A 24952-nucleotide genomic window follows, 5' to 3' on the forward strand; every position below is an offset into this window, starting at 1 on the left:
CAAGACCCATGAATGCACCAGTGCATTATTATTGAAACCATTCCTACAATGATGATTGATTTTTTTTCCCACACTACTAATCAGCATGTTTAATCATTTCTTTAACCTTTCACAAGAACTTTGCCAAATGGGTGAACCCACACATTATCTTATTTCATTGCTCACTAAGAGGGTTAATCATTCAGTCAGCTTCGCAGAAATGAATAGGTGTTAATAAGTGAGCTGGGTCAGTTTCTTGTGCCCTTTCATTTTGGATCTTTGGTTTTCTATGTACTTCACCTTGAACAATGGAGATCAATGAGGGAATATCACAACAGCGCAGCAAAATCAAGAACTTTTTCTCTAATTTGATGGAAAAAACCAAAGCAAGAGAACGTTTGACATGGTAAGTGAGTGGGAGTTGAATATTAACTGTTCAATATCACATTCTTCAGTTGGCGGAACAATAACACTGAAGCCATCAGTCTTTCAAGCGTAAGAAAGTTTCAGACAAAAGTGAACTGCATCTATCATTGTGAAAAATGGCAAAATAGATATATTTTGACTGTTTAACCTGGAATATTGTCTACCTCCTTTAAGTCATTCCTCCTTTGTACTCATCTTGTAAGACGGTGGTTTGCGCTGTGTTTGTCAACTCTGTGTTAAGCATTACCTGGTGTGGCTCAGGAACCCCACTCTGGCATGGCAGTCTCTACTGCATTTGCTGCAGAGGAAGACAGTACACTGAGAAGGTGCATGATTTGCTGCTGTCTGTTTTCTCTGGACCCTTGTCTTGGTCAGCTGAGCTTTTCATTTCTGCCGATGCCCTTCCACACAGTCAGCCTCCAGAGGTCAAAGCCATTAGTGATTGTTTCCTAGTTATCAGTATCCATGCCCGCCATTTTCATATCTCACTTGCAGGCGTCCTTGTAATGGAGGAATGGACACCTAGGAAGTTGTGACCCAGAGGCCAGTTCACCATACAGGTCTTTGGGTATACCGGCAGTCATCCATTCAATGAATGTGGTCAAGTAGGTGCAGGCATTATTGGCCTTGCAATGCGTATATGCTGATGGAATTAGCACAATCCAGGACCTCTGAAGTGGTGATTTTGCCCTGCCTAGAGATGATGAGGATATGTCTAAGACAGCAATGGTGGAAACTGTTCAGCCTTTTCTCCTGCCTAGCAATATGCTGCCCAGATCTCAACATTGTAGAGGAGTGTGCTGAGGACACAGGCTTGGTAGACTCAGAGATAAAAACAAAAAACTACTGCGGATGCTGGAAATCCAAAACAAAAACAGAATTACCTGGAAAAACTCAGCAGGTCTGGCAGCATCGGCGGAGAAGAAAAGAGTTGACAGGGTCATGAGGACTCGAAACGTCAACTCTTTTCTTCTCCGCCGATGCTGCCAGACCTGCTGAGTTTTTCCAGGTAATTCTGTTTTTGTTTTGGTAGACTCACAGTTTGGTGTTCTCAGTCAGGTTGCTGTTGTTCCACACTCTCTTATTCAGCTTGGACATAACAGCTGCAGCTTTTGCAATGTGTGTTAATTTTAGCATCAAGTGTCAGATTTCTGGCAATTGTGGAGCTGTGTTATTGCTGACAACACAAAGTTAGGTAGGAAAGTAAGTTGTGAAGAGGACGTGAGGAGGCTACAAAGTGACATAGATAGGTTAAGTGAGTGGGAAAGGATCTGGCAAATGGAATATAATGTGGGCAAGTGTGAAATTGTCCATTTTGGCAGGAAGAATAAAAAAGAAGCATATTATCTAAATGGTGAGAGATTGTTGAGCTCTGAGATGCAGAGGGATCTGGGTGTTCTAGTGCATGAATCACAAAAGGCTAGTATGCAGGTACAGCAATAATTAGGAAAGCTAATAGAATGTTATAATTTATTGTGAGGGGAATTGAGTACAAAAGTAGGGAGGTTATGCTTCAGTTGTACAGGGCACTGATGAGGCCACATCTGGAGTACTGTGTACAGTATTGGTCTCCTTATTTAAGGAAAGATGTTAATGCATTGGAAGCAGTTCAGAGTAGGTTTACTAGAATAATACCAGGAATGGACAGGTTGTCTTATGAGGAAAGGTTGGGCAGGCTAGGCTTGTACCCACTGGACTTTAGAAGAGTAAGAGGTGACTTGATCGAAACCTTTAAGATCCTGAGAGGTCTTGACAGAGTGGATGTGGAAAGGATGTTTCCTCTTGTGGGAGAATCTGGAACTATGGTCATGGTTTAAAAATAAGGGGTTGCTCATTTAAGACAGAGATGAGGAGAAAGTTTTTCTCTCAGAGGGTTATGAGTCTTTGGAACTCTCTTCCTGAAAAGGCAGTGGAAGCAGGATCTTTGACTATTTTTAAGGCAGAGCTAGGTAGATTCTTGCTTAACAAGGGGGTGAAAGATTTTTGGGGGTTGACTGGAGGTTACAATCAGATCAGCCATGATCTTATTGAATGGTGGAACAGGCTTGAGGGCCCCAGTGGCCTACTCCTGTTCTATGTTCGTACACTATTAACAACCTCGAGCATCACATTGTCAATGCTGATGGCTGTGTTGCAACATCCTGGACAATAACATTTGTGTTTCTGATTTTGGTGGTCAAACATATGTGTGAGAGAGTCTGTCCATTTGCCGCTGAAGGTATTCCTCAGTATGAATGCTTGTGTACATCATCAGTGTAGAGAAACTCTCTGATAAGGACTTGACACACTTTTGTCTTGGTTCTCAGGTGAGCAAGGCTGAACAGCTTTCTGTCAGTTCTGGTATGTAAGCAGACACCCTCTGTGGACTACCTGAAAGCATCTGACAGCAGCAAAGAGAAGAATATGCCAGAGTGTCAGTGCTAGAACACAACCCTGTTTGACCCCACTGTAGATCTCAAAGGGTTCTGATGTTGCCCCATCATAGGTGACCTATCATGTTGTCATGGAAAAGGGGATCACATTGTCCAGGGCAGCGAGTTTTCTCCAGCAGCTTAAATAGACCACCTATGCTCACTTGGTCAAATGCCTAGATGAGATCGATGAAGGCAATATACAGTGGTCTTCTTTGCTCACTGCATTTCTCTTGCAGCTGTCAGACTGAGAAGATCATGTCAGTTGTAGGTGTTCCAGTTCGAAACCACACTGGGTTTCAGGGTAGATGTGTTCAGCCAGGATGTGCTGTCTGACAAGGACAACACGAGCAAATATTTTTCCCATGATATTTAGCAGGGAGATGCCTCGATCGCTGTTGCAATCGCTGCAGTTTTCCTTGTTCTTCTACAGGGTCACAATCTTTGCATCACGGATATCCTGGGGCACTGCCCACTCCCTTCAGCAGAGACAGGGAAATTCATGTCGATACTGCAGGAGTGCTGGTTTCCTGTGCTTGATGAGTTCATGCGGTATAGCATCAGAACCTGGAGTTTTGCCCATGGCAAGCGAATCAATAACTTTGTTAATCTCCTCCACTGTGGGTTCAATATCCAGCTCTGCTGCAATAGGCAGACTTTCTATGGTGTCTAGGCCTACCTCAGTGAAAGTGTTCTCCCTAGAGTACAACTCAACATAGTGCTCCACCCATCCCTCCAACTGTTCATTGCAGTCACTGGTGACTTCCCCTGCTTTTGATTTCAGTTGAGCCGTTCCCTTTGTTGATGAACCTGTTGCTTTTTTGATCTGTTCATACAAGCCTCTAGAATTTCCTGTGTTGAAGGACATCTGTATATTCTGGCAAAGTTGTAACCAGTGGTCATTGGTGCACTCCCTAGCAGCCTGTTGGACATTACTTCGAGTGGCTCTTGGTGCAGTCAGAGTCTTCGTGCTCAGATCTCTCTTGTAATTAATGAGAGTGCACCACTTGGTTTCATTGACAGGTTCCATCACAGAGTGATGTTAGCCTCGAACCAGTCAGCATTTTCTCACGCTTGTTTCCCATATGTTGAGAATGTGATATTGTAGATGGTATCTTGAAGTATGCTCCATTTTGCTTCTGCACTCAGGTGTGGGAGTGCCCGAGTGCGCCTGTTCCAGAGCCGAGGTAATGTTGCTTTTTATCTGGGTAGGCAGTATGGCTGTCATTAATACGAGGACGGCATTTCTGCTTTGAATGATAAATCTTCAAAGGTTGCATCGTAACTGTGGTGCACAACAGGGAGTGATCTGTATCACAGCCAGCTCTGTGGTAGCTGCATTTGTTGAGAATGCTGCTTGGAGAGTCATGTCTGGTGGTGATCAGATCCAGATGGTGCCAATGCCCTGATCTTGGATGTTTCCAGGACATCCTGTGGCATGAAGGTGTTAGTTACACAAAGCTCATGATAGCGGCAAAGCTCAAGTACTCTCTGACCATTCTCATTTATCTTTCCCAGGTCATGTTGCCCGAAGCAGGAGGGTCCTGCCTCATGGTCCATGCCCACTCTTGCATTCAAATCCTCCAATAGATAAAGATGTTCTGACTTGGTGGGCAGAACTTTTACCTTGTTGGGTGGGCACAGCGGGCGGGCTCGAGCAGCCGCCCAATGGTCTGCCGGCCATGATTGGGCCCTGACCGCGACTTCATGCTAGCTGGCCAATTAAAGGCCAGTTATCATGAAACGCGGGCTGATAACCTCAGAGCTGTCAGGGTGAGGGGTGGGAGGAGTGCGAGCGCTGAAGTGTGCACATGCACAGGGGTGCGCTCAGTGAAAGCTCCTTGAAGGCACAGAGCTGCCTCAGAGAGCTGAAGATTTTTAACATTAAAAATAAAGTTTTTAAAAATAAGGAAAACATGTCCCTTCATGTGACTCTGACATGCTAAAAATGAGTTTTAAAATTTTTTTACTGTTATTTAATCCCGCCCGTGGATTAGTTTTCGCGAAAAATGCGAAGGCCACTTAGCCTATTCGCCCACCTGCCAACCGTAATGTTGGATGGGCAGGGAAAATTTCACTTTAATTAATTGATTAATGGGCTTAACAGCCAGTGTGCACGCTGCCGACTCTAGCGTGCGCCTGCCAACCGAAATATCGTGCAAGTGTGTGATGACATTGGGATGCTCGCCTGGCGTCCTCGCGTGCTATTTCACACTTGTGCGTGTCAGGTGTGTGCCCACACGCCGAGCTGAAAATCTGCCCAGTGCTTCTGCTGATAACAATGTCAAGCTTCTGTCATGCCCAGTACAGGCATGTCATGTTATGAACTTTCAGTCAATACTTTTAACATTGCACGCAAAGAAGCTGTTAAGATAAGTACTGCAAATCATGTGACTTTTGGCATTTGGACATAAGACTCTGATGAATACCTAATAAAATATGGACATAGGTAAAGGTACCCTGTGGAACTCACGCACCACATTGCTTAAGGATGGGTCAAAACCTAAAGACTATGGGCTGAAATTTCCCCCCGTCCGGGGGGAAGTTGAAGGGCAGGCACGCACAGGTGCGCTTCTGATCAGCACCGCCGATCGGGGGCATGGCGCCATTTTACGTGGGCGGGCCAATTAGGGCTATGCGCTTCCTGTGCGGGCTAGGAGGGATTCCCAAAATCGAGAGTGTATTCTTTCGCACATGCGCACAAAAGAACGCACTCATCTCCCTGAGGCTAAGTGCAGCCTCAAGGAGATCGGCTGTAAATGTGAAAAACCTAAAAATAGAGAAATAAAATTTCCCTAACATATCCCCTCATGTGACAATGTCACATGAGTTGGGACATGTCCATAAATTTCACAAAAACTTTATTAAAAATTTTTAAAACCTACATGGAACCTCATCCCACCCGTGGATGAGGTTTCATGCTTCTTCCAGTTCGCGCCGGGGCTCCTGGCCTGCCCGCCAACCTTAAGGTTGGACGGGCAGGTCCTTTAATTACATAATTGACTGTCAATGGCCTCAATTGGCCATTGACAGGTCGGTGGGCACACAGCTGATTTCGCATTGCCCTTGTCTTTCTGAAAATTTAAATGGAGCGCGCTGATGTCGGGAGTTCCCTCCAACGTCACCGTGTGTCATTTTACGCCTTGGTGAACGGGCCCTGCCCCCGCCCGCCGACGCGTAAAATCCTGCCCTATGGATTTTCTAGACTGCCTGTCTCCAGGTTTCATGTAGGACAAAAGGGAAGATTGAAATTAGAAACTCATTAGCCTGACATCAGTCATAGGAAAATGCTAGAATCTATTATAAAGGGTGTGATAACTGAACACTTAGAAAATAATGGGAGGGTTAGGCAAAGTTAACACTAATTTATGAAAGGGAAATCATGTTTGACAAAGCTTTTAGAGGTTTTGAGGATATAACTGGCAGAATAGATAAGGGAGAACCAATGGGTGTGGTGTATTTGGATTTTTAGAAGGCTTTCGATAAGGCCCCACATAGGAGGTTAGTAAGCAAAATTAGAGTACCTGGGATTGGGGGTGATATATTGACATTGGGCCAAAAATTGGTTAACAGACAGAAAACAGAGAATAGGAACAAATGGATCATTCTCAGGGTGTCAGGCGATGACCAGTGGAGTACCGCAAGGATCAGTGTTTGTCCCAAATTTTCACAATCTATATCAATGATTTGGATATGGGGACCAAATATAATATTTCCAAGTTTGCTGATAACACAAAACTAGGTGGGAATGTGAGTTGTGAGGAGGATACAAAGAGGCTCCATGGGGATTTAGACAGGCTAAGTGAGTGGACAAAAACACAGCAAATGAAATATAAAGTGGATAAATGTGAAGTTATCCACTTTGGTAGGAATAACAGAAATATAGAATATTTCTTAAGTGGTGAGGTATTGGGAAGTGTTGATGTCCAAAGGGAGCTGGGTGTTCTTGTTCAAAGTCATTGAAAGCTAAGATGCAGTTGCAGCAAGCATCTGGTATGTTGGCCTTTATTGCAAGAGGATTTGAGTACAGGAGTAAAGAAGTCTTGTTGCAATTGTATAGAGCCTTGCTGAGATTGCACTTGGAGTATTGTGTACAGTTTTGGTTTCCTTACCCAAGGAAGGATATGCTTGTCATTGAGGGAGCACAACAAAGGTTTTCCAGACTGATCCCTGAGATGAAGGGTTTGTCCTGTGAGGAGAGATAATGGGCTTATATTCTCTAGAGTTTAAAACAATGAGAGGTGATCTCATTGAAGCATACAAAATTCTTACAGGGCTTGACAAGGTGGATGCAGGAAGAATGTTTCCCCAGGCTGTGGGGCGGTGGGGGGGAGGTGGCATCTAGAACCAGGGGATACAGTCTCAGAATAAGAGGTAGGCCAATTAGAACTGAGATGAGGAGGAATTTCTTCAATCGTTTCAGTCCCAGGACATAACTGCAGGAGTTCCTCAGGGTAGTGTCCTAGACCCAACAATTTTCAGCTGCTTCATCAATGACCTTCCCTCCATGATAAGGTCAGAAGTGGGGATGTTCGCTGATGATTGCACAATGTTCAGCACCATTCGCGACTCCTCAGATACTGAAGCAGTCCATGTCCAGATGCAGCAAGACATGGACGACATTCAGGCTTGGCTGATAAGTGGCAAGTAACATTCATACCACACAAGTGCCAGGCAATGATCATCTCCAACAAGAGAGAATCTAACCATCGCCCCTTGACATTTAATGGCATTGCCATCATTGAATCCCCCACTATCAACATCCTGGGGGAGTTACCATTGACCAGAAACTGAATTGGACCAGCCATATAAATACTGTGACTACAAGAGATGTTAGTGGCTGGGAATCCTGCGGCAAGTAACTCACTCCTGACTCCCCAGAGCTTGTCCAACACCTACAAGGTACAAGTCAGGAGTGTGATGGAATACGCTGCACTTGCCTGGATGAGTGCAGCTCCAACAACACTCATGAAGCTTGACATTATCCAGGACAAAGCAGTCCGCTTGATTGGCACTCCATCGACCACCTTCAACATTCACTGCCTTCACCTCAACACCATTTTCCTGCACTATCCCCATATCCCTTGATATCTTTAATATCTAGAAATCTATCAATCTCTGTCTTGACTATATTTAATGACTGGGCCTCCACGACATTCTGGGGTGGAGAATTTCAAAGATTCACCACCCTCTGAGATTTTAAAAATTATTTCACGGGATGTGGGCATTGCTGGCTAGATTAACATTTATTGTCCAACCCTAATTGCCCTTGAGAAGGTGCTAGTTGGGCGCCTTCATGAACTGCTCCAGTCCATGTGATGTAGGTACACCCACAGTGCTTTAAGGAGGGATTTTCAGATTTTGGCCCAGCAACAGTGAAGGAATGGCAAAATACTTCCAAGTCAGGATGGCGTGTGGATGGAGGGGAACATGCAGGTGGTGGTGTTCCCATGCATGTGCTGCCCTTGTCCTTCTAGGTAGTAAGGGTCGCAGGTTTGGAAGGTGCTGTCGAAGGCGTCTTGGTGAGTTGCTGCTGTCCATCTTGCAAATGGTATGTACTGCTGCTACTGTGCATCGGTGGTAGAGGGAGTTAATGTTTAAGTTAGTGGATGGGATGCCAATCAAGTGGGCTGCTTTGTCCTGGATGGTGTCAAGTTTCTTGAGTGTTGTGCGAGCTGCACTCATCCAGGCAAGTGGAGAGGATTCCATCACACTCCTGACTTGTGCATTGTAGATGGTGGACAGGTTTTGGGGAGTCAGGAGGTGAGTTACTGGCCCAGAATTCCTAGCCTCTGACCTGCTCTTGTAGCCATAGTATTTATATGGCTGGTCCAGTTCCGTGTCTCATCAATGGTAACCCCCAGGATGTTGATAGTGGGAGGATTCAGTGATGGTAATGCAATTGAATGCCAAGGAGTGATAGTTAGATTATTTCTTGTTGGAAATGGTCATTGCCTGGCACTTGTGTGGTGCAAATGTTACTTGCCAATTATCAACCCGAGCCTGAATGTTGCACAGGGTTTTGTGACATATGGGCATGGACTGCTTCATTATCTGTGGAGTCGTGAATGGTGCTGAACATTGTGCAATCATCAGTGAACATTTCCATTTCTGATATTATGATGGAGGGAAGGTCATTGGTGAGGCAGCTGAAGATGGTTGGGCCGAGGACACTACCCTGAGGAACTCCTGCAGCGAAGCCCTGGGACTGAGATGATTGACCTCCAACAGTTCCTTTAGTATTACTTCAGCCAGTGGAGAGTTTTCCCCCTGATTCCCATTGACTCCAGTTTTGCTAGGGCTCCTTGATACCACATTAGGTCAAATGCTGCCTTGATGTCAAGGACAGCTGCTCACCTCACTACTTGAGCTCAGCTGTTTTGTACATATTTGGACCAAGGCTGCAATGAGGCCAGGAGCTTTTTGGCCCTGGTAGAATGCAAACTGAGCATCATTGAGCAGGTTATTGCTGCATAAGTGCCATTTGATAGCACTGTCAATGACGCCATCCATCACTTTATTGATGGTGGAGACCATCCATTACTTTACTGATGGTGGAGGGTAGATTGAAGGGCTGGTAATTGGTTGGATTGAATTTGTTTTGTCTTTTGTGGACAGGACTTGCCTGGGAAATTGTCCACCTTGTTGGGTAGATGCCAGTGTTTTCGCTGTACTGGGACAACTTGGATAAATGCGCGGCTAGTTCTGGAGCACAAGTCTTCAGAACTTTTGCTGGGACGTTTTCAAGGTCCAGAGCCCTTGCAGTATCTAGTGTGTTAAGCTGTTTCTTGATATCACATGGAGTGAATCGAATTGGCTGACGACTGGCATCTGTGAAGCTGGGGACATCAGGAGGAGGCTGAGATGGATTATCCGCTCGGCATTTTTGGCTGAAGATGGTTGGAAATGCTTCAGCCTTGGCCATCTTTGATGAAGAAGACCCTGCCAGAGAGCGCAGTTCAAGAGGGAACTGAAGCATTAACAATGCAATCAACTGTTGTAGAGAGCTCCACAATGAAACGTGAAAAGAAAAAAGCAAAAGTGCAGCTGTCACTGGAAAAATTCTTTTAAATTCCCACTTCAAAGATTCCTTCAAAGGATGCTGCAGACTCCTACGAATAATCCTCAAAAATCCCTTCTAATAGCCCTCCAAAAAGTCCTACCTAGCTTCCAGTAAAATCCACCTCCACCATCACATCCATTCTCCTAAGTAAGAGAAGGCTTAACAGCTTGGTGAGTAGCCAAACTTTATGTTTTTTTTAGCCTTCTTATGGTAGAATGAATTTATTGTTGATATTTTCTACATTTTAACTTCATAATGTTAATATACATGTTTGTATGGAAATGTACATTCAAAAAGCCTTCTCCCAGGAATGTAACCCCCAATTATGACATTGCATTTACTGGAAATTATGTTTTGCACAGCCTCGTTTCACACACCATTGTTTCGCATGTCACGATTTCTAGGAACAAATTAATGACAGTAAGTGAGGACTTCCTGTAATTGACTTAGCTCCTGATCCCTCAGAGCTTCATCTGCATCTATATGTTAAGTCTGGAGTGTGATGGAATACTCACCACTTGGCTGGATGGTTCAGCTGTATCAACATTTAAGAAGTTCAACTCCATCCACAAAATTAATTCGCTTGATTTGCACAATTTCTACTGTTCTCAACATGCAACCCCTCCACAACAGGTGTAATGAGGCTGCTGCATCAATGATTTACAGGTCGCACTGCAGCAACTCACCAAACATCAAAATCAGCTCCCAAACTTGTGATGTGTAATATTGAGAAGGGAACCACAACATCATATTTGCATCAGGTTGCATAAATTTCCTTTTAATTTGCACATGTTCTGATTTGCAAATGCACCACTAATCCTTCATCAACACTGGGTCAAAATCCTTGAATTCCTCACATAATACTATTGTGGGAGTTCTATCACCACAAAGACTGCAGCTGATCAAGGCCACCAGAACCATCTCACAGAAACCAATGGGCAATAAATGTGGTGTTGCTAGAGTTGCCCATATCCCAGGAATAAATCTAAAAAAGCATCGAGGCCTACCTATTTTTCTGATGAGGGAGAGTGACTGAAAATTGGAGAATATACCTGTCAAAAGATAGCTTATATTTTTAAATCGATTTTTACTGCTAATAGACAAATGACCATTAATTTCCATCTATACATTTACACTGTATTCTGATTGTGGAAAACAAACACTGATTTCCAATGTTTAGTTATCCTCTCTTACCATTTTTGTGAGCAGGCCCATTCAGGCATTAGAGATCTGGGCATGGGACTTGATGGCATTGGAATAAAACAGAAACGCTTTAAGATTCTGATTTATCAATGTCATTCTTTTGGTTTTTACAAAGGAACTTTTCTCATTATCTGAGCACGCAATTCAATTAAACTGGATTGCAACAATCTGATCTGATTACTGGAATTAAATTTTGAACAGGTGTTGATTAAATTAGACTTCTTACATTCTACTAGTTCATTATACAAATAGCTTTTTAAGTCTTTTAACTACAAAGAAAATGATAGCATTTTTCTAGAAGTTGCTGAACTAGTTATTGTTAATTTTTGTCTTTATTTTTTTCCTTCTAAAATCAATGATATCTTAGAAGAAAAGCTGAAATAGATCTTTATCAGTGATTTATCATGTTTGATGATCTGTAAACTGTAAAAGTTCAAAGTATAATCTTGCTTTGAAGAGTCCAGTCATAGGTGTCAGCGGAAATCAGTAGAGAACTTTGGTAAATTCTGCAGTGGTTTTCGATGAAATATGCAGGGTAAATGTCCCATATTTGGGTGTTTCCCACTATTAAAGTGCCACATACCCTATGTTGTCAATAAGTAGATGAACTTGAAACATAAAATGTACTTTTTTGGTTCACGTTGGGAAATATTTAGTATAATGGTGAGACCCGCAGACCAGGGAGAACCCAAGATCGATGTGGAGTTAACTGAACTCCAGAAAAACACCAGTCAGAATTCTCACACACTGGGTGAGTGACCCAGAAGTGAGTGCCGTCACCGCACAGGAGAAATGCGGCCGGCCGACCGCGATCATGCAGCAGCCAGCCTGGAGGTCCAAGGCCGATCAATGCTGGAGCGGGATCAGGCCACAAGGCGCCAATCTCCCTGATATGGAGACAGGCCCTGGTGCCATTTTTTAAAGGCCTGCCAGCCTGCATTCAGTCCAGCCTTGCACGCTACAAACAGCACAGCAGCACTCCAGAGAGGGCACTTCCTACAGAGTGGACCCATCCAACCTGAAGGTTGACTATTGTGCAATCCAATGGAAAGCTTGTGGCTCAATGGGGGAGTCAAGGAGAGGACCAGGAGGGTGCAGGAAACACGCTAGAAGGAAGACATCGTGTGCCCCCCATTGGTTCAGTGATGCCTTCCTGCAGGATCTCCTCCAAGCTGCAAAGGAAAGGCAGGAGCTTCTCTTCCCAAGTGATGGCAAGATCAGACCCTCTTACCTGACCAAAGAACCCTAGATGAAGATAGCAGAGGAGGCCAGCAGCTGTGGGGGTCACCTCCAATCCTGAGTGCAGTGCCACAAAAGGGTCAATGCCCTCCTCTGCTCTGCCAAGGTAAGTCCTATCTCTTCTTTGGGGCTTGCATGTGGCAACATGAGATGGTGTGCTTCATGGGGATGGAGTGACCAACCAGGCATTGGCAAGGAGGAGCACCAGCACCTGCTGTCGTATGATGGACAGCAGTATCTAGGCAACAGTCAACAGAGGGCGCTGGTGAGAAGTGACTGAAGCATTCTGGGAGAAGTCGCTGCAGACACCGCGACTCAGGAGGGAATTGAGGAGAAGGACTTTTGCACTCAACAGGAGGAAGAGCATCCAACAGAGGGCGCTGGTGAGAAGTGACTGAAGCATTCTGGGAGAAGTCGCCGCAGACACCGCGACTCAGGAGGGAATCGAGGAGGACCCACTGTCAAAGAATAGAATAGCCCCAAACATTACATTGCTGTAGTGTTTCCATCCCTCCCTCCCTCCTCCTCAAACCTAAAAAAAAGAGAGAGAGGAAGAGGCAGTGCCTTCAGGAGTGCACAAGACCTGCGAGGGACACTCTTCTGAAAGTGGATTTTAAAGAAAAAACAGCTGATTGGTGAGTAAATCCTGGGAGCAGACTTGGAGGGAGGAGCACCAGAGCGGTGAGTATAAATCTAGCTTACCTCGGGCATTCGTGGCCTTGTCTCCAGGGAGCAGACTCGGAGGGAGGAGCACTGGAGCGGTGACCTCGGGGCACAGAGTAACTGAAGCCAAAACTGAAAACGTAACATCACAGGAAAGCTGTGACCTGATTGGTTGGTAGGAAATCTGCACCAAATTTGAAAAAAAAACACTGCAAGCTAATTAATAAATTAATTAACTAAGTAGAGATAGCTAGGCAGGTGATGTGCTGTAGCTGTATGATGCGGGAGCTGGCAGATCCCATTGCGAGCCGCATTGACCACATCTGCAGCAAGTGTTGGTTGCTGCAGGAACTCTGGCTCAGAATTGATGAGCTGGAGTCTGAGCTCCGGATGCTGCGGCACATCCGGGAGGGGAAGAGTTACCTGGACGCTTTGTTTCAGGAGGCGGTCACACCCGGTAGATTAAGTACCTCAAATTCGGTCAGTGGTCAGGATCAGCAGGGTGTGTCTGCAAGTGAGGCAGGTAGAGGGATCCTGTGTTCAGGAACAGAGGAGCCTCAGCTCCCGACCTTGTCCAACAGGTACAAGGTACTTGCTCCCTGTGTGGATGAGGAACAGGGCTGTAGGGAGGATGAGCCAGCTGACCACGGCACCGTGGCACAGGAGGCCATTCAAGAAGGGGGGAGCAAAAAGACAAGTGGTAGTTGTAGGGGATTCTATAATTAGGGGAATTGATAGCATCCTTTGTAAGCAGGATCGAGAGTCCCGCATGGTATGTTGCCTGCCCGGTGCCAGGGTGAGGGACATCTCTGACCGGCTTGAAAGGATATTGGAGAGGGAGGGGGAGGATCCAGTTGTTGTTGTCCTCGTCGGGACAAATAACATAGGTAAGACTAGGAAAGAGGACCGGTTTGGGGATTATCAGGATCTAGGAACTAAATTAAAGAACACGTCCTCAAGAGTTATAATCTCCGGATTACTACACAAGCCACGTGCAAATTGGCATAGGGACGCGAGAATAAGGGAAGTAAACATGTGGCTAAAGGAGTGGTGTGGGAAAGAGCGGTTCTATTTCGTGGGGCACTGGCATCAATATTGGAACAGGAGGGATCTGTACCGTTGGGACGGTCTCCACCTGAACCGATCCGGGACCAATGTTCTAGCGAAAAGGGTAAATAGGGTGGTCAACAGGACTTTAAACTAGAAAGTAGGGGGGAAGGGAAGGGTAAAACTCCAAGAAGTATGACGAATGGGAAACAAAGCAGCAGGTTAGTGTATGGGGGGGTGGATTCAACTTCATGGAAAATTATGAAAAAACTGGAAAGAAAGGAGAGCCCAGGAGAGGCTATTAAATTCTCCAGAACACAAAATAGGACAGAGTGTTTGGAAAGGGCTAGGAATCTAACTTCAAGCACATCAGCCGGTGACTAATGGAGTTCCGCATGGCGTCAGTGTTGGGACCACAACTTTTCACTTTATACATTAATGATCTAGATGAAGGAACTGAGGGCATTCTGGCTAAGTTTGCAGATGATACAAAGATAGGTGGAGAGTCAGGTAGTATTGAGTATTGAGGAGGCTGGGAGGCTGCAGAAGGATTTGGACAGGTTAGGAGAATGGGCAAAGAAGTGGCAGATGGAATACAATGTGGGGAAGTGTGAGGTCATGCACTTTGGTAGGAAGGATAGAGGCGTAGACTATTTTCTAAATGGGGAGAGAATTCAGAAATCTAGAGTGCAAAGGGACTTGGGAGTCCTAGTCCAGGATCCTCTTAAGGTTAACTTGCAGGTCGAGTTGGTAGTTAGGAAGGCAAATGCAATGTTGGCATTTATTTTGAGAGAACTAGAATATAAAAGCAGGGATGTGCTGCTGAGGCTTTATAAGGCTCTGGTCAGACCACATTTAGAATATTGTGAGCAATTTTGGGTTCCGTATCTCAGGAAGGATGTGCTGGCCCTGGAGAGGGTCCAGAGGAGGTTCATGAAACGATCCCAGGAATGAAAAGCTTAGCATATGAGGAACGTTTGAGGACTCTGGGTCTATACTCGATGGAGTTTAGAAGGATGAGGGGGGATCTGATTGAAACTTACTGAAAGGCCTGGATAGAGTGGATGTGGGGAAGATGTTTCCATTAGTAGGAGAGACTAGGACCCAAGGGCACAGCCACAGAGTAAAGGGAAGACCTTTTAGAACAGAGATGAGGAGAAACTTCTTTAGCCAGAGAGTGGTGAATCTATGGAATTCATTGCCACAGAAGTCTGTGGAGGCCAGGTCATTGAGTGTATTTAAGACCGAGATAGATAGGTTCTTAATTGGTAAGGGGATCAAAGGTTACGGGGAGAAGGCGGGAGAATGGGATTGAGAAACTTCTCAGCCATGATTGAATGGCGGAGCAGACTCGATGGGCCGAATGGCCTAATTTCTGCTCCTATGTCTTATGGTCTTATGGTCTTATGATCTATCTTTGCTGATCCCTTCCACATCCTATGAAACTGGACGCATGGAGGAGGCAGTCAGGAGCTCACATAATGGGCCAAAGAGATGCACAAGAATAAAAGATGTACTAATCTTTCTGTGGAAGCTCACTATCCCTCCTTCTGCCTGCAGGATAAATGGACCCATAACAATAAAGAGACAGAGATCCAAGACCATTGCAGGAATCCCCGATATTAAATCACTGATACCAATAGAAGATGAGGTTCCGGAACAGGCTGGCTGGCAGGGTGGCCACACAGGATGGCGAGACTGGAGTGCCAACCCAAGAGAGTGAGGAGGCATTGAGCTCACGTGTCTGCCATTGGACATATGGAGATCCACAGCAGGCATGGATGAGAGGAAGCGATATAAAGCCCTCAGCCCCTCACTGTCATCTCATGCAGGTCTCCGCACTCCAGAAGGACAGGCAGCTGCTGAGACTTGGGGGCGGCCATCCGTCCACCATTAAGGAGGAGGATGAGGAATCCTCAATGGGTGCAGTGTCACATCTTTCCCCTGCACTCTCCACCAGCAGACACGTTGATGTCAGTGGGTATGTGTTTGCGATTAGATTCAGGTTTACAAGCTGCTGGGCACATCACAGACATGCCTGAGTAGCTGATGGAGGCAGTGACAGCTGAAGCCTCTGTCAGTCAGAGGAAGTGGGAGGCGAGGCTGATAATAGACCTCTAGAGTTGGTAACATGGAACCTGTTGCAAAGCTAAGGGAATATCTGCCCCAGCTGCTAGAGGTTATGTGCAGCCATACACGGACGATGGGAGGAGTTCATCCAGGTCATGAGTGTTGCCATGTCTCAGGAATGGGCATGCATGACTTCCTTCGTCACGAGGTTGGCAACTCTCATGGAGAGCCAGATCCGGCAGAGCAGTCAGTGGATGCCCAAGATGCACGCTGACCTGCATCCCATCACCCTGTCCATGAGCTCTATGTAGCAGTGGCCAAGCGAGAATGGGATAAGGTTCCTGGAGTCTCTACCAGGTCCTCGTCCTTCTCTGGTCAGCAGAGAGGTACAAGTGTGCTTTGTAAGAAACGACGAGCGGCTGACTTCCGCTCCTGGGGGCTCCTCTCAGGGCACTCCCTAGGTGGACAGTGGCTCCTCAGCCCCTCTGCCAGTGACCTCAGCACTTCCAGGAACTACAGTGACATAGGAGGATTGTGCACCTGTGCAGGAGCCCCTCAGCACACTGGGGCCCTCCAGGCCTCAGGCAGCTAGAGGACAGCCCCCAAGGTCATCCCAGGCCATGGGGCAGGTCAATCAGAAGTCTGCCTCCACCTCAGCTGGAAACACAGGAGGAGCATCAAGTCAATACACTCATTAGCGCATTAAGAAGAGCATCTAGATCCACTAGGGGTTCATGGATGTTTGAACTTTGCAATCGTTAAGATTTGAAAGGAAAGCTCCAATAAAAGTATTTCATAGTTGCTGACACTGATAGTTTATACATTTATTGTTGCCTTGCCAGATGTCATCAGCACCCTTGCCCCCACAACGCGGTCCCAGTGTTGAGGTAGGCTGAGCTTGGTCAGCCCTTCAACTGTGTCAGTGCATGTGCAGAGCCAGGTGCTGGGCGATGGAGGGTGATACAATGTGATGCTGAGTCTTTATTATTCAGGCATTTGAAGGGCATCAGGTTGCCGAAGCGGGTATGAATGTGATTGTCCTGAGCCTCCCTTGGGTGTCTCCCAATACCCCTTGCCTCCGGTGCAAAGGGCTCATCATTCTGTCCCTCCTACTCACCCCCTCCTCTTTGCATAAACATTGGCAAGCAACTGTGTCCTCCTGATGCAAGGCCTCCCCCCTCTGCAGTGCTACATTGTCCAGAGCACAGCAGACCACCATGATACGAGAGACCCTTGCTGGGAAACACTGAAGGGCTCCATCGGATTGATCCAGGCACCTGAATCTCATCTTCAGCAGTCCAATGACCTCCTTGATGATTGCTTGGGTGAATCAGTGGCAGATATTGTACCCCTCTTCTGCTGCAGTGCATGTGTACATCTATGAGTAGCCATGTCTTCAAAGGGTAGCCCTGGTCTCTGAGGATCCATCCCTAAAGGTGCATGGGGGCTGGAACAGATCTGGCACCTGGGACTGTCGAAGTATGTAGGCATCATGGCTGCTTCCTGGGAACTATGCACACACCTGAAGGATCCATTTTCGATGTTTGCAGACCAGTTGGATGTTGATGGAATGTAAGCCTTTCCTGCTATTAAAGGCTACTTGTTGGTCTGGGGGAGCCTTGATGGCCACATGGGTGCATTTAATGATACCTTGCAATTGAGGCAATTCAGCGATGGCCCCAAAGCCAATGAGCTCTCCGACTGGCTGTCAGGGTCAGCACAATAGCTCACATAGACCCTCATGAACAAGGCATTGATCACCCCCTTGATGTAACGATGGTCTGCTGCCTGGGACACATGTTTCCAGTGGATCGCTGGAAAGTGCCAGATGCATAAACGTTCATTGCCATGGTGAACTTCAGGCCCACAGACATTGGGTGTCCACAGAGGACCACGGGTTGCAGTTCAATCTGCATCACAATGCATAAGTCGTAGTTGGCCTCCCTTGAGAGCCGCAGTCTTCATCGACACTGATGCTTAGATATCTGCAGATATTTGAAGCGGGTCCAGTATGCTCTTGGGTCAGGATTTTCCGCTCCCAATAGCAGCAGCGTCACGGCAGGCATGAGAGCAAAGTTTCATGAAAGGCCCAAAACTGGTTTTACGAATCTGTAAAGTGTGGAAGTGGTTGTGTGCTTCAGCCATCAATGGCGGGTCATGTTTCCTGCCTCTGAATGTTGCAAATATCATTAGTGTAAATCAGCATTCCATTATGATGCCTGCTCACCGGAATCATCCCTCCACGTTGGATTAAGGCCCCACTTTAGCGTGCTGTTAGAACAACATGTTTCACAACAGGATTTATGAACGACATGCAGCTGGTGACCTGCACTTTGCTCCTGACCTTGAGGTGAGTTTGCATTCCTTACTTCACACAGTGCTCACTGGGGTCAGTGCCAGGCTTCGTAGACCGTATCGCATCGGTTTCAGGGGGGTCTCAAAGCAAATCTCTAGAGGTACCACAGTAGGGTTAAGGCAAGGGTGGCTTTTACTGTGCTGCAAGGGCTCCACTGGGGAAGGGGCCAGACAGGACTGAGGGAAGGGAAGGGGCTGCAGGGCAAGGGCTCCACTGGGGGTAACAAGCAGGGAAGGTTGCACTGAGACACATGACTGGGGGAGATTGAAACTCTTTCGAGTTATCAACAGTCACAGATTGCAACTCGTTCGAGTACAAATGACTGGGGGAAACTCTTTCGAGTTACCAACAGTCACAGATTGCAACTTCTTTCGAGTACAATCACAGTTCTTGGTTTTCCAGGAGTGGGACATGAACCCACAACCCTCTGATTCAAAGGCGAGGGTGCTATGAACTGAGCCACAGCTGACAGGGAGCACTAAAGGGCCACCCAACTGAATTGATAGTTCCAAATGAAGACAGAGGCACAGCTGAGACAGGTTTGCAGCTGTTCAACTGACATGCAGGGAGTCAGTAAAGTGAAGCAACAATGCCCATTCATGCAGCAATGATCCCTCAAAGTGGCAATGGTTGTTTCCCTAGTTTTAACCCCTCGTTTGCAGACTTTAAACTTATGGAGCTGTAGAACTATTGGGCAACTGGACAAGCTTGAGAATCCCCTTGGAAATGTGACCATTGACCACTCACAGAGGAGAAGCCTCCAGACCTCCTAAATTAACCTCATGTACTCACTGAACATTAACTCTCATGCTTGGTCCTAACAGCGCAGTCTTGAAGTGCAGGTAATGATGAAGTTCACCATGGCCTGGGCTGAAAGCAGAACATCCTGTCACCTGGCCGAAGCTGTCGGAAGTCGGTCACGTGGGCTTGGGCAGCGGGTTCGTTTGCAGTGAATGTTCATGCGCACCCTGCACTGGGCATCATTTCAGGGGTCAGTACTCTCTGGCATGCGCGAAAAGGCTTTGAGCCCACAATCACAGACAGAAAGTGGACCTTTGGCAACAAATTCTGACTGGTGTGTTTCTCATTGATACTGAGTGAGTGTATTTACATTTGTGAACATTATATACATGTGGTTAACACCCGTGCCAACGTTGTGGAACTATATCTCCTTCACTTTCTTTACCCCGCGCTATGTCTAAGTGCTCCCCCGACATCCAAAGCGGCGGTGGAGGCGGCCTGTTGTCTGCTATGCCCTGTTGTCTGTGATGACCTTGGCGGGCGTCCTCTGGAGGGCCGAGACCTGGAAGGTCCTGGCCTGCAGTGGGCCAGGTGCACTCCCCTTGCCCTGTGAAGCTGGAGCTGGTGGGGCCACAGGAAGAGGGGATTTGGATAGGGCTTGACACTCCCAGAGTCAGCTGGGTGCATGGCCCAGGGTGTCGAGCTGCTGGTCCCCTTCCCTATGGGTGGCTGAGGCCCCTGGTTGACTTTTTGAGGAGAAGGGGCAGCTGGATTGCGATTGAGGGGCCCTGCAGTCCTACCCATTGACGCTGATGGATGCCACCAATGTCCTGGACCAAGATCTCCACAGCGGCCACCAGCCTACCAGTGTTGACCTTGGTGCATTGGCATGCCAGCACTATCACTTCAGACTGAAGGTGGACGGACTCCTCCATAGTGAGTTGTAATCTGAGGAGTGCAGCTGACACCCCTTCCTGATGTTTCCGTGCTTGTCTTTGCAACTCCAGCAACTGATTTAGGACCGAGTCTGGAGGCTCGTCATCGGACTCGGACTCAGCAGAATCATGGCCTCCAATAGTCCTCTGAGTGCTGGCGACCTCGGATGTCCCTGCCTCTGCCTGCTGTGGAGTAGATGGTGACCTGTACTCACCAGATTGTGACCCCGAGGCTACTCTAGAGCTAGGTCCCACAGAGGTGTGTCTCTCTGCACTGGTGGAGGGTGTGGGTGAGCGCTGTGATGAGTCTTCTAAGGTGTTGTCCTCAGGATCCTCAATCGAAGTGTTATCAGGGCTGGATTTGAGGTCCTGGCTCATGGATGCCCTCGGGAACTTTCCAGAAGTGCCTGTGAAAGAAAGGAGAGACAGTTAGTGTAGGGCCAGTGACTCTGAAACAGGAGAAATCACCCACAGTGTGATTGTCTGATGGATGTTGTAGTGCAGGATCCTCACTTGGGTGTGCGCCACTGACCTCACCATCAGCCCATGAACAGTTTATGTCCTTTCTGGCCAGCTCTACGGCTCTGTTCTCAAGTCTGTGAGAACCTTGATCTTGGGAACTCCATCCCTGGTATGGGACCTCTCCTTATTGTGAGCCAGCTTGTCCTGCATGAAGACAAATGGAGAGAGTGTGAGCAAGACGCATGCGAGGGCAGATGATAAGGATACCTGGCATGTGTGGGTGGCGAGTGGAGCCCTGGACAGGATTCGGACGCAAACTCCAGAGGAGATGAGGCCAGATGAGATATGAGGATGTGTGAGAGTGAGTGGGGATGTCTCTTGAGGTGGCAGATAGTGAGATCCTTGTGAATGTATGATGGGCTTGTGAGTGTGTGAGAGTATTGAGAGTGATGAGATGGTTGACTTACCGCTGTGGAACAGATGAGACTGTTCATCCTGTTCCTGCACTGGGTGGCTGACCTCTTCTGCAGGACATTTGTACTGACCACCACAGTGACCAACCCCAAAGCCAGATCGGTCACCTTGGTGGAACTCTTGCAGGCAGAGCAGCGGTAGAGGACATTGCAGGGGGCTCTGACAGCATTCAACAACACTCTAGTGAGGCGCCACTGCATTTGGGCGCAGCGCACTTTCTGCCATTGGGAGTCATGTGTACACTGGAGTTGCTGCAGAGAGTGTGAACACTGTGCAAAGACGCCATTTAAATATGGCGTTTGGAGGTAGGGAGTGGTAAGGTCATGGTGGGGTGGGCAAATGCTGCCTGCCAGCAGAACAGTGTGTTACCTGTGGATGAATAATTAATCAGCTGCAATGTGGATGACTTTTTAAAAATTCATTCGAGGGATATGGGTGTCAATGGCTAGGTCATCATTTATTTCCCATCCCTCGTTGCCCCTGAGAAGGTGGTGGTGAGCTGTCTGCTTGAACCACTGCAGACCATGTGGTGTAGGTACACCCACAGTGCTGCTAGGAAGGGAGTTCCAGGATTCTGACCCAGCGACAGTGAAGGAGCAGTGATGTATTTCCAAGTCAGGATGGTAAGTGGCTTGGAGGGGAACCTCCAGGTGGTGATGTTCCCATCTATCTGCTGCCCTTGTCCTTCTAGGTGGTAGTGGTCGTGGGTTTGGAAGGTGTTGTCTAAGGAGCCTTGGTGAATTCCTGCAGTGCATCTTGTAGATGGTACACACTGCTGCTACTGTGTGTCGGTGGTGGAGGGAGTGAATGTTTGTGGATGTGGTGCCAATGAACCGGGCTGCTTTCTCCTGGATGATTCGCCGCAAAAATCATCCAAAAAGCCAGTGTGTGGAACACCGTTTTTCCTGCCTGCTAATGGACTTTGCGCATTTCAGGGAAAATCCCATCCCTAGGTGTGGATAGGCCATTCCTGGTGCAGCCACCTGCTCCAGTCACCTGTGCCTCCTGTGGGTTGCCCAGCTGGGGACTGGTACTCTTGTTGCTCCTGCTGTTGCTGCTGTTGCATGGCCCTCTCTTCCTTTGTGCCGCTGCTCCTCCTCACAGGGGCAACGAAGACTGGGTGGATCAGTTGCATGTCAGTCGGTCTCTCCCCCTTTTCTGTGTGTTGGCCTGGGAGTCAACTTCCCCTGTGACCCTCTCCTTTTTACTGCCCTTTGAAACATCAGCAATGACCCTCTAAGAGACCTTGCTGAGAGCCCTCCAGCAGAATTGGCTCTGACAGCCCACCAGAAGAATTTGCTCCCACCCTTAGAGGGTAGCCACTGCAGACCGGCAATGACTTCTCCCCTCTCTTCCATTTTGGTCAACCAGGAATCAAGCAACCACCTCATATGGCTGACTTCCAGAGGTGGCACTGAGGCCTCACCTTGGTGCCAGCAGCTTTAATTGGTCAGGAATCTGAAGGCAGATGACCCCTGTGCACTGATCATAAAATCCCACACTCTGCATAACATCCCAGTCAATTGCATGCAAATCACTGCTAAGTACCTTGTCAATGAGCTTCATTGCCTTCCTACCACATTGCAGTGGCAATGCCAGTTTAGAGCTTTTTCGCTGCTGGCAAAATGTGGAACTGATGTCACAATGTCTTGGTTCCAGGTGAGTGTTTCCCCTCCTGATTTTCTGGTTCTCCCTCCCTCCCAACCACCACCTTGTTCCTAAAGGCCTATAAAATTCACTCCATAATTATTATCCAGTGTCTTTTCTGATGGGGAGTATGGATATTGATCGAGGCAGACTTGGGTTCAGCTATGATATTGCCCACTGTAAAATAGCGCTCTGGCACTCGTTCGTTGGGCGAAATTTTATGGTCCCATCGCAGTGGGGGTGGGGCTGTAAAATGCGGCGAGCTGTTCAAAAGTCCATTGACTTCGGTGGGACCGTAAAATCCCACCGGCGAGAAAGTCCGCCCGTTATTTCACATATAAGAAATGGCTATTTGAGCAGGTTGCTGATGACAATGAGAACTTTTGGAACTATACACCTGTAGAAAAACACTCTGGGAAGCTTCTTATCCAAACAAAACAAACTTTATTTACACGACCTTCCCTGGCTGCTTGTATCCAGCCAGCCCGTCATACAGCCAACTTTCCTGGGAAACCCCTCCCTAGAATTTATTCCCCCACGCTAGCTACACATTGGTTGAACAAATCACGTGATCCCTACTCAGTTGAACTGGTCTTAAAGTGACAGTCATCACAACACCAGTATAAGTCAGTGGCTTCAGGGAAGGAGGGGCAGAGCATTGAGTTCAATGGAAAAAACAGGAAAAGCAAATAGACTGATTTATTATAGACTATCATAACTATGTGTAAAGCATTTCCTTAAAGTGGTCTGTTAGCTAAGAACTTGTGTGTGTCCGCAGCCTACTTTTAATTTGCAAGTGATTCAATTTGAATATAACACAGCAGTTATTCTTAAACAAGGTGAAAGTTAATTTATTACAAAACTACTGCTGAAAATTACTCAGGTGAAAGTGATAAAGTTACAAAGGTTAAAATTCAGGTAAAGATAAAAAAATGCTTAAAGATGAGGTTTGAAATCAGTCTCTATGAGATATTGTTGTGGGCTCCTTGCTTGAATTTCTCTTTCTGAAGTGGAGGGATTGAAACTTGAGATTCAGTTTAGCAGCTGCGATGGCTTCTGCAGTGGACTAGTCAGTGTTTGCCTTTTTCAGGTGGACTCAGCAGGTCAAGCAAGTTTTGGGAGAGAGAGAGAAGGTTTCTTGTTCCTCACTAGTTTGGCATTTGAAGATTGCCGAGATTCTTCTCAGCAGAACAACAGTTGATCTTCTTTGACTCCCAGTGGCAGAGAGAAAGCCCTCTGATGTCGCTCAGAGCTCTTCCTGGAAGTTCTGCACACAAAATGGCTGTCCTCAGCCAGACTTTATACAGTTTAAAACTTAAAATGGCTGCTAAATTAATTTTCAAGGAGTCATTGCTTCGCCAGGCAAATAAGTTAATTATGTTGTGGTCTTTTGAAGTCCCTTCCTGTCTCCTGTTCTCTCAGAAGTAAAGGGTTTTTTCACACATTTTAGAAGATTCAATGGACAGTCCTGGAGGAGGCTTTGCATTTTTAATGACTCTTCATTGACAGTTCTAGAGATGTGAGTCTGACTTGGTTTGAATAAATGCAAAAAGGTGTTACGTTGTTTGTCCATACTTACATTTTGAAATAGGCTTTTAAATTCAATGTAAAGGTTTGAAAACAGAAATGTGCCTTTAAAACAGTTGTCCTTAAAATCGGTAATATCATAATTACACATTTGTGACAAGAAACAAATACTTGATGAAAGATTTATGCACAGAACCACAGAACAGTTACAGCACAGAAGTAGGCCATTCAACCTATTGTGTCTGCACCAGCTCTCCGAATAAGCAATTCACCTTGTGTCAGTCTCCCACCTTCTCCCCGTAACCCTGCACATTATTCCTTTTCAGATAACAGTCTAATTCCCTTTTGAATACCTCGACTGAACCTGTCTGCACCATTCTCTAAGGCATTGCATACCAGACTTTAACCATTTGCTGCATGAAAAAGTTTTTCCTCATGTCGCTTTTGCTTCTTTTGCCAATTACCCTAAATCTGTGCCTTCTCATTCCCGATCCTTTCATGAGTGGAACAATTTCTCCCTATCTATTCTGCCAGACCCCTCATGATTTTGAATACCTCTATCAAAGCTTCTCTCAGCTTTTTCTTCTCCAAGCAAAACAGCCCCAATTTTTCCAATCTATCTTCACAACTTAAGTTCCTCATCCCTGGAATCATTCTTGCGAATCTTTTCAATATTCTCTCCAATGCCTTCACATTTTTCCTTAAGTGT

The 24952-nt window shown here is 46.7% G+C and overlaps 1 protein-coding gene across 3 annotated transcripts in view; it reads left to right on the forward strand.

Moving 5' to 3' along the window:
* The first annotated feature begins 251 nt into the window (after nucleotides 1-251).
* The window catches only part of LOC144682466 (solute carrier family 35 member F2-like), a 54911-nt gene continuing 30210 nt past the window's right edge, over nucleotides 252-24952 (forward strand). Inside the window, exon 1 of one of the 3 annotated variants that reach the window (XM_078544866.1) lies at nucleotides 252-385. In XM_078544866.1, the coding sequence (XP_078400992.1) occupies nucleotides 288-385 (98 nt within the window). In that variant the 5' untranslated portion in view covers nucleotides 252-287. Of the gene's footprint in view, nucleotides 386-12058; nucleotides 12428-22592; nucleotides 22729-24952 lie in introns of those variants that run through there. The other 2 variants (XM_078544867.1, XM_078544865.1) reach the window with 2 other exon arrangements.

Source organism: Cetorhinus maximus, chromosome 7 (genome assembly GCF_964194155.1).
Source record: "Cetorhinus maximus chromosome 7, sCetMax3.hap1.1, whole genome shotgun sequence".
In the NCBI taxonomy this organism is placed as follows: Eukaryota; Metazoa; Chordata; class Chondrichthyes; order Lamniformes; family Cetorhinidae; genus Cetorhinus; species Cetorhinus maximus.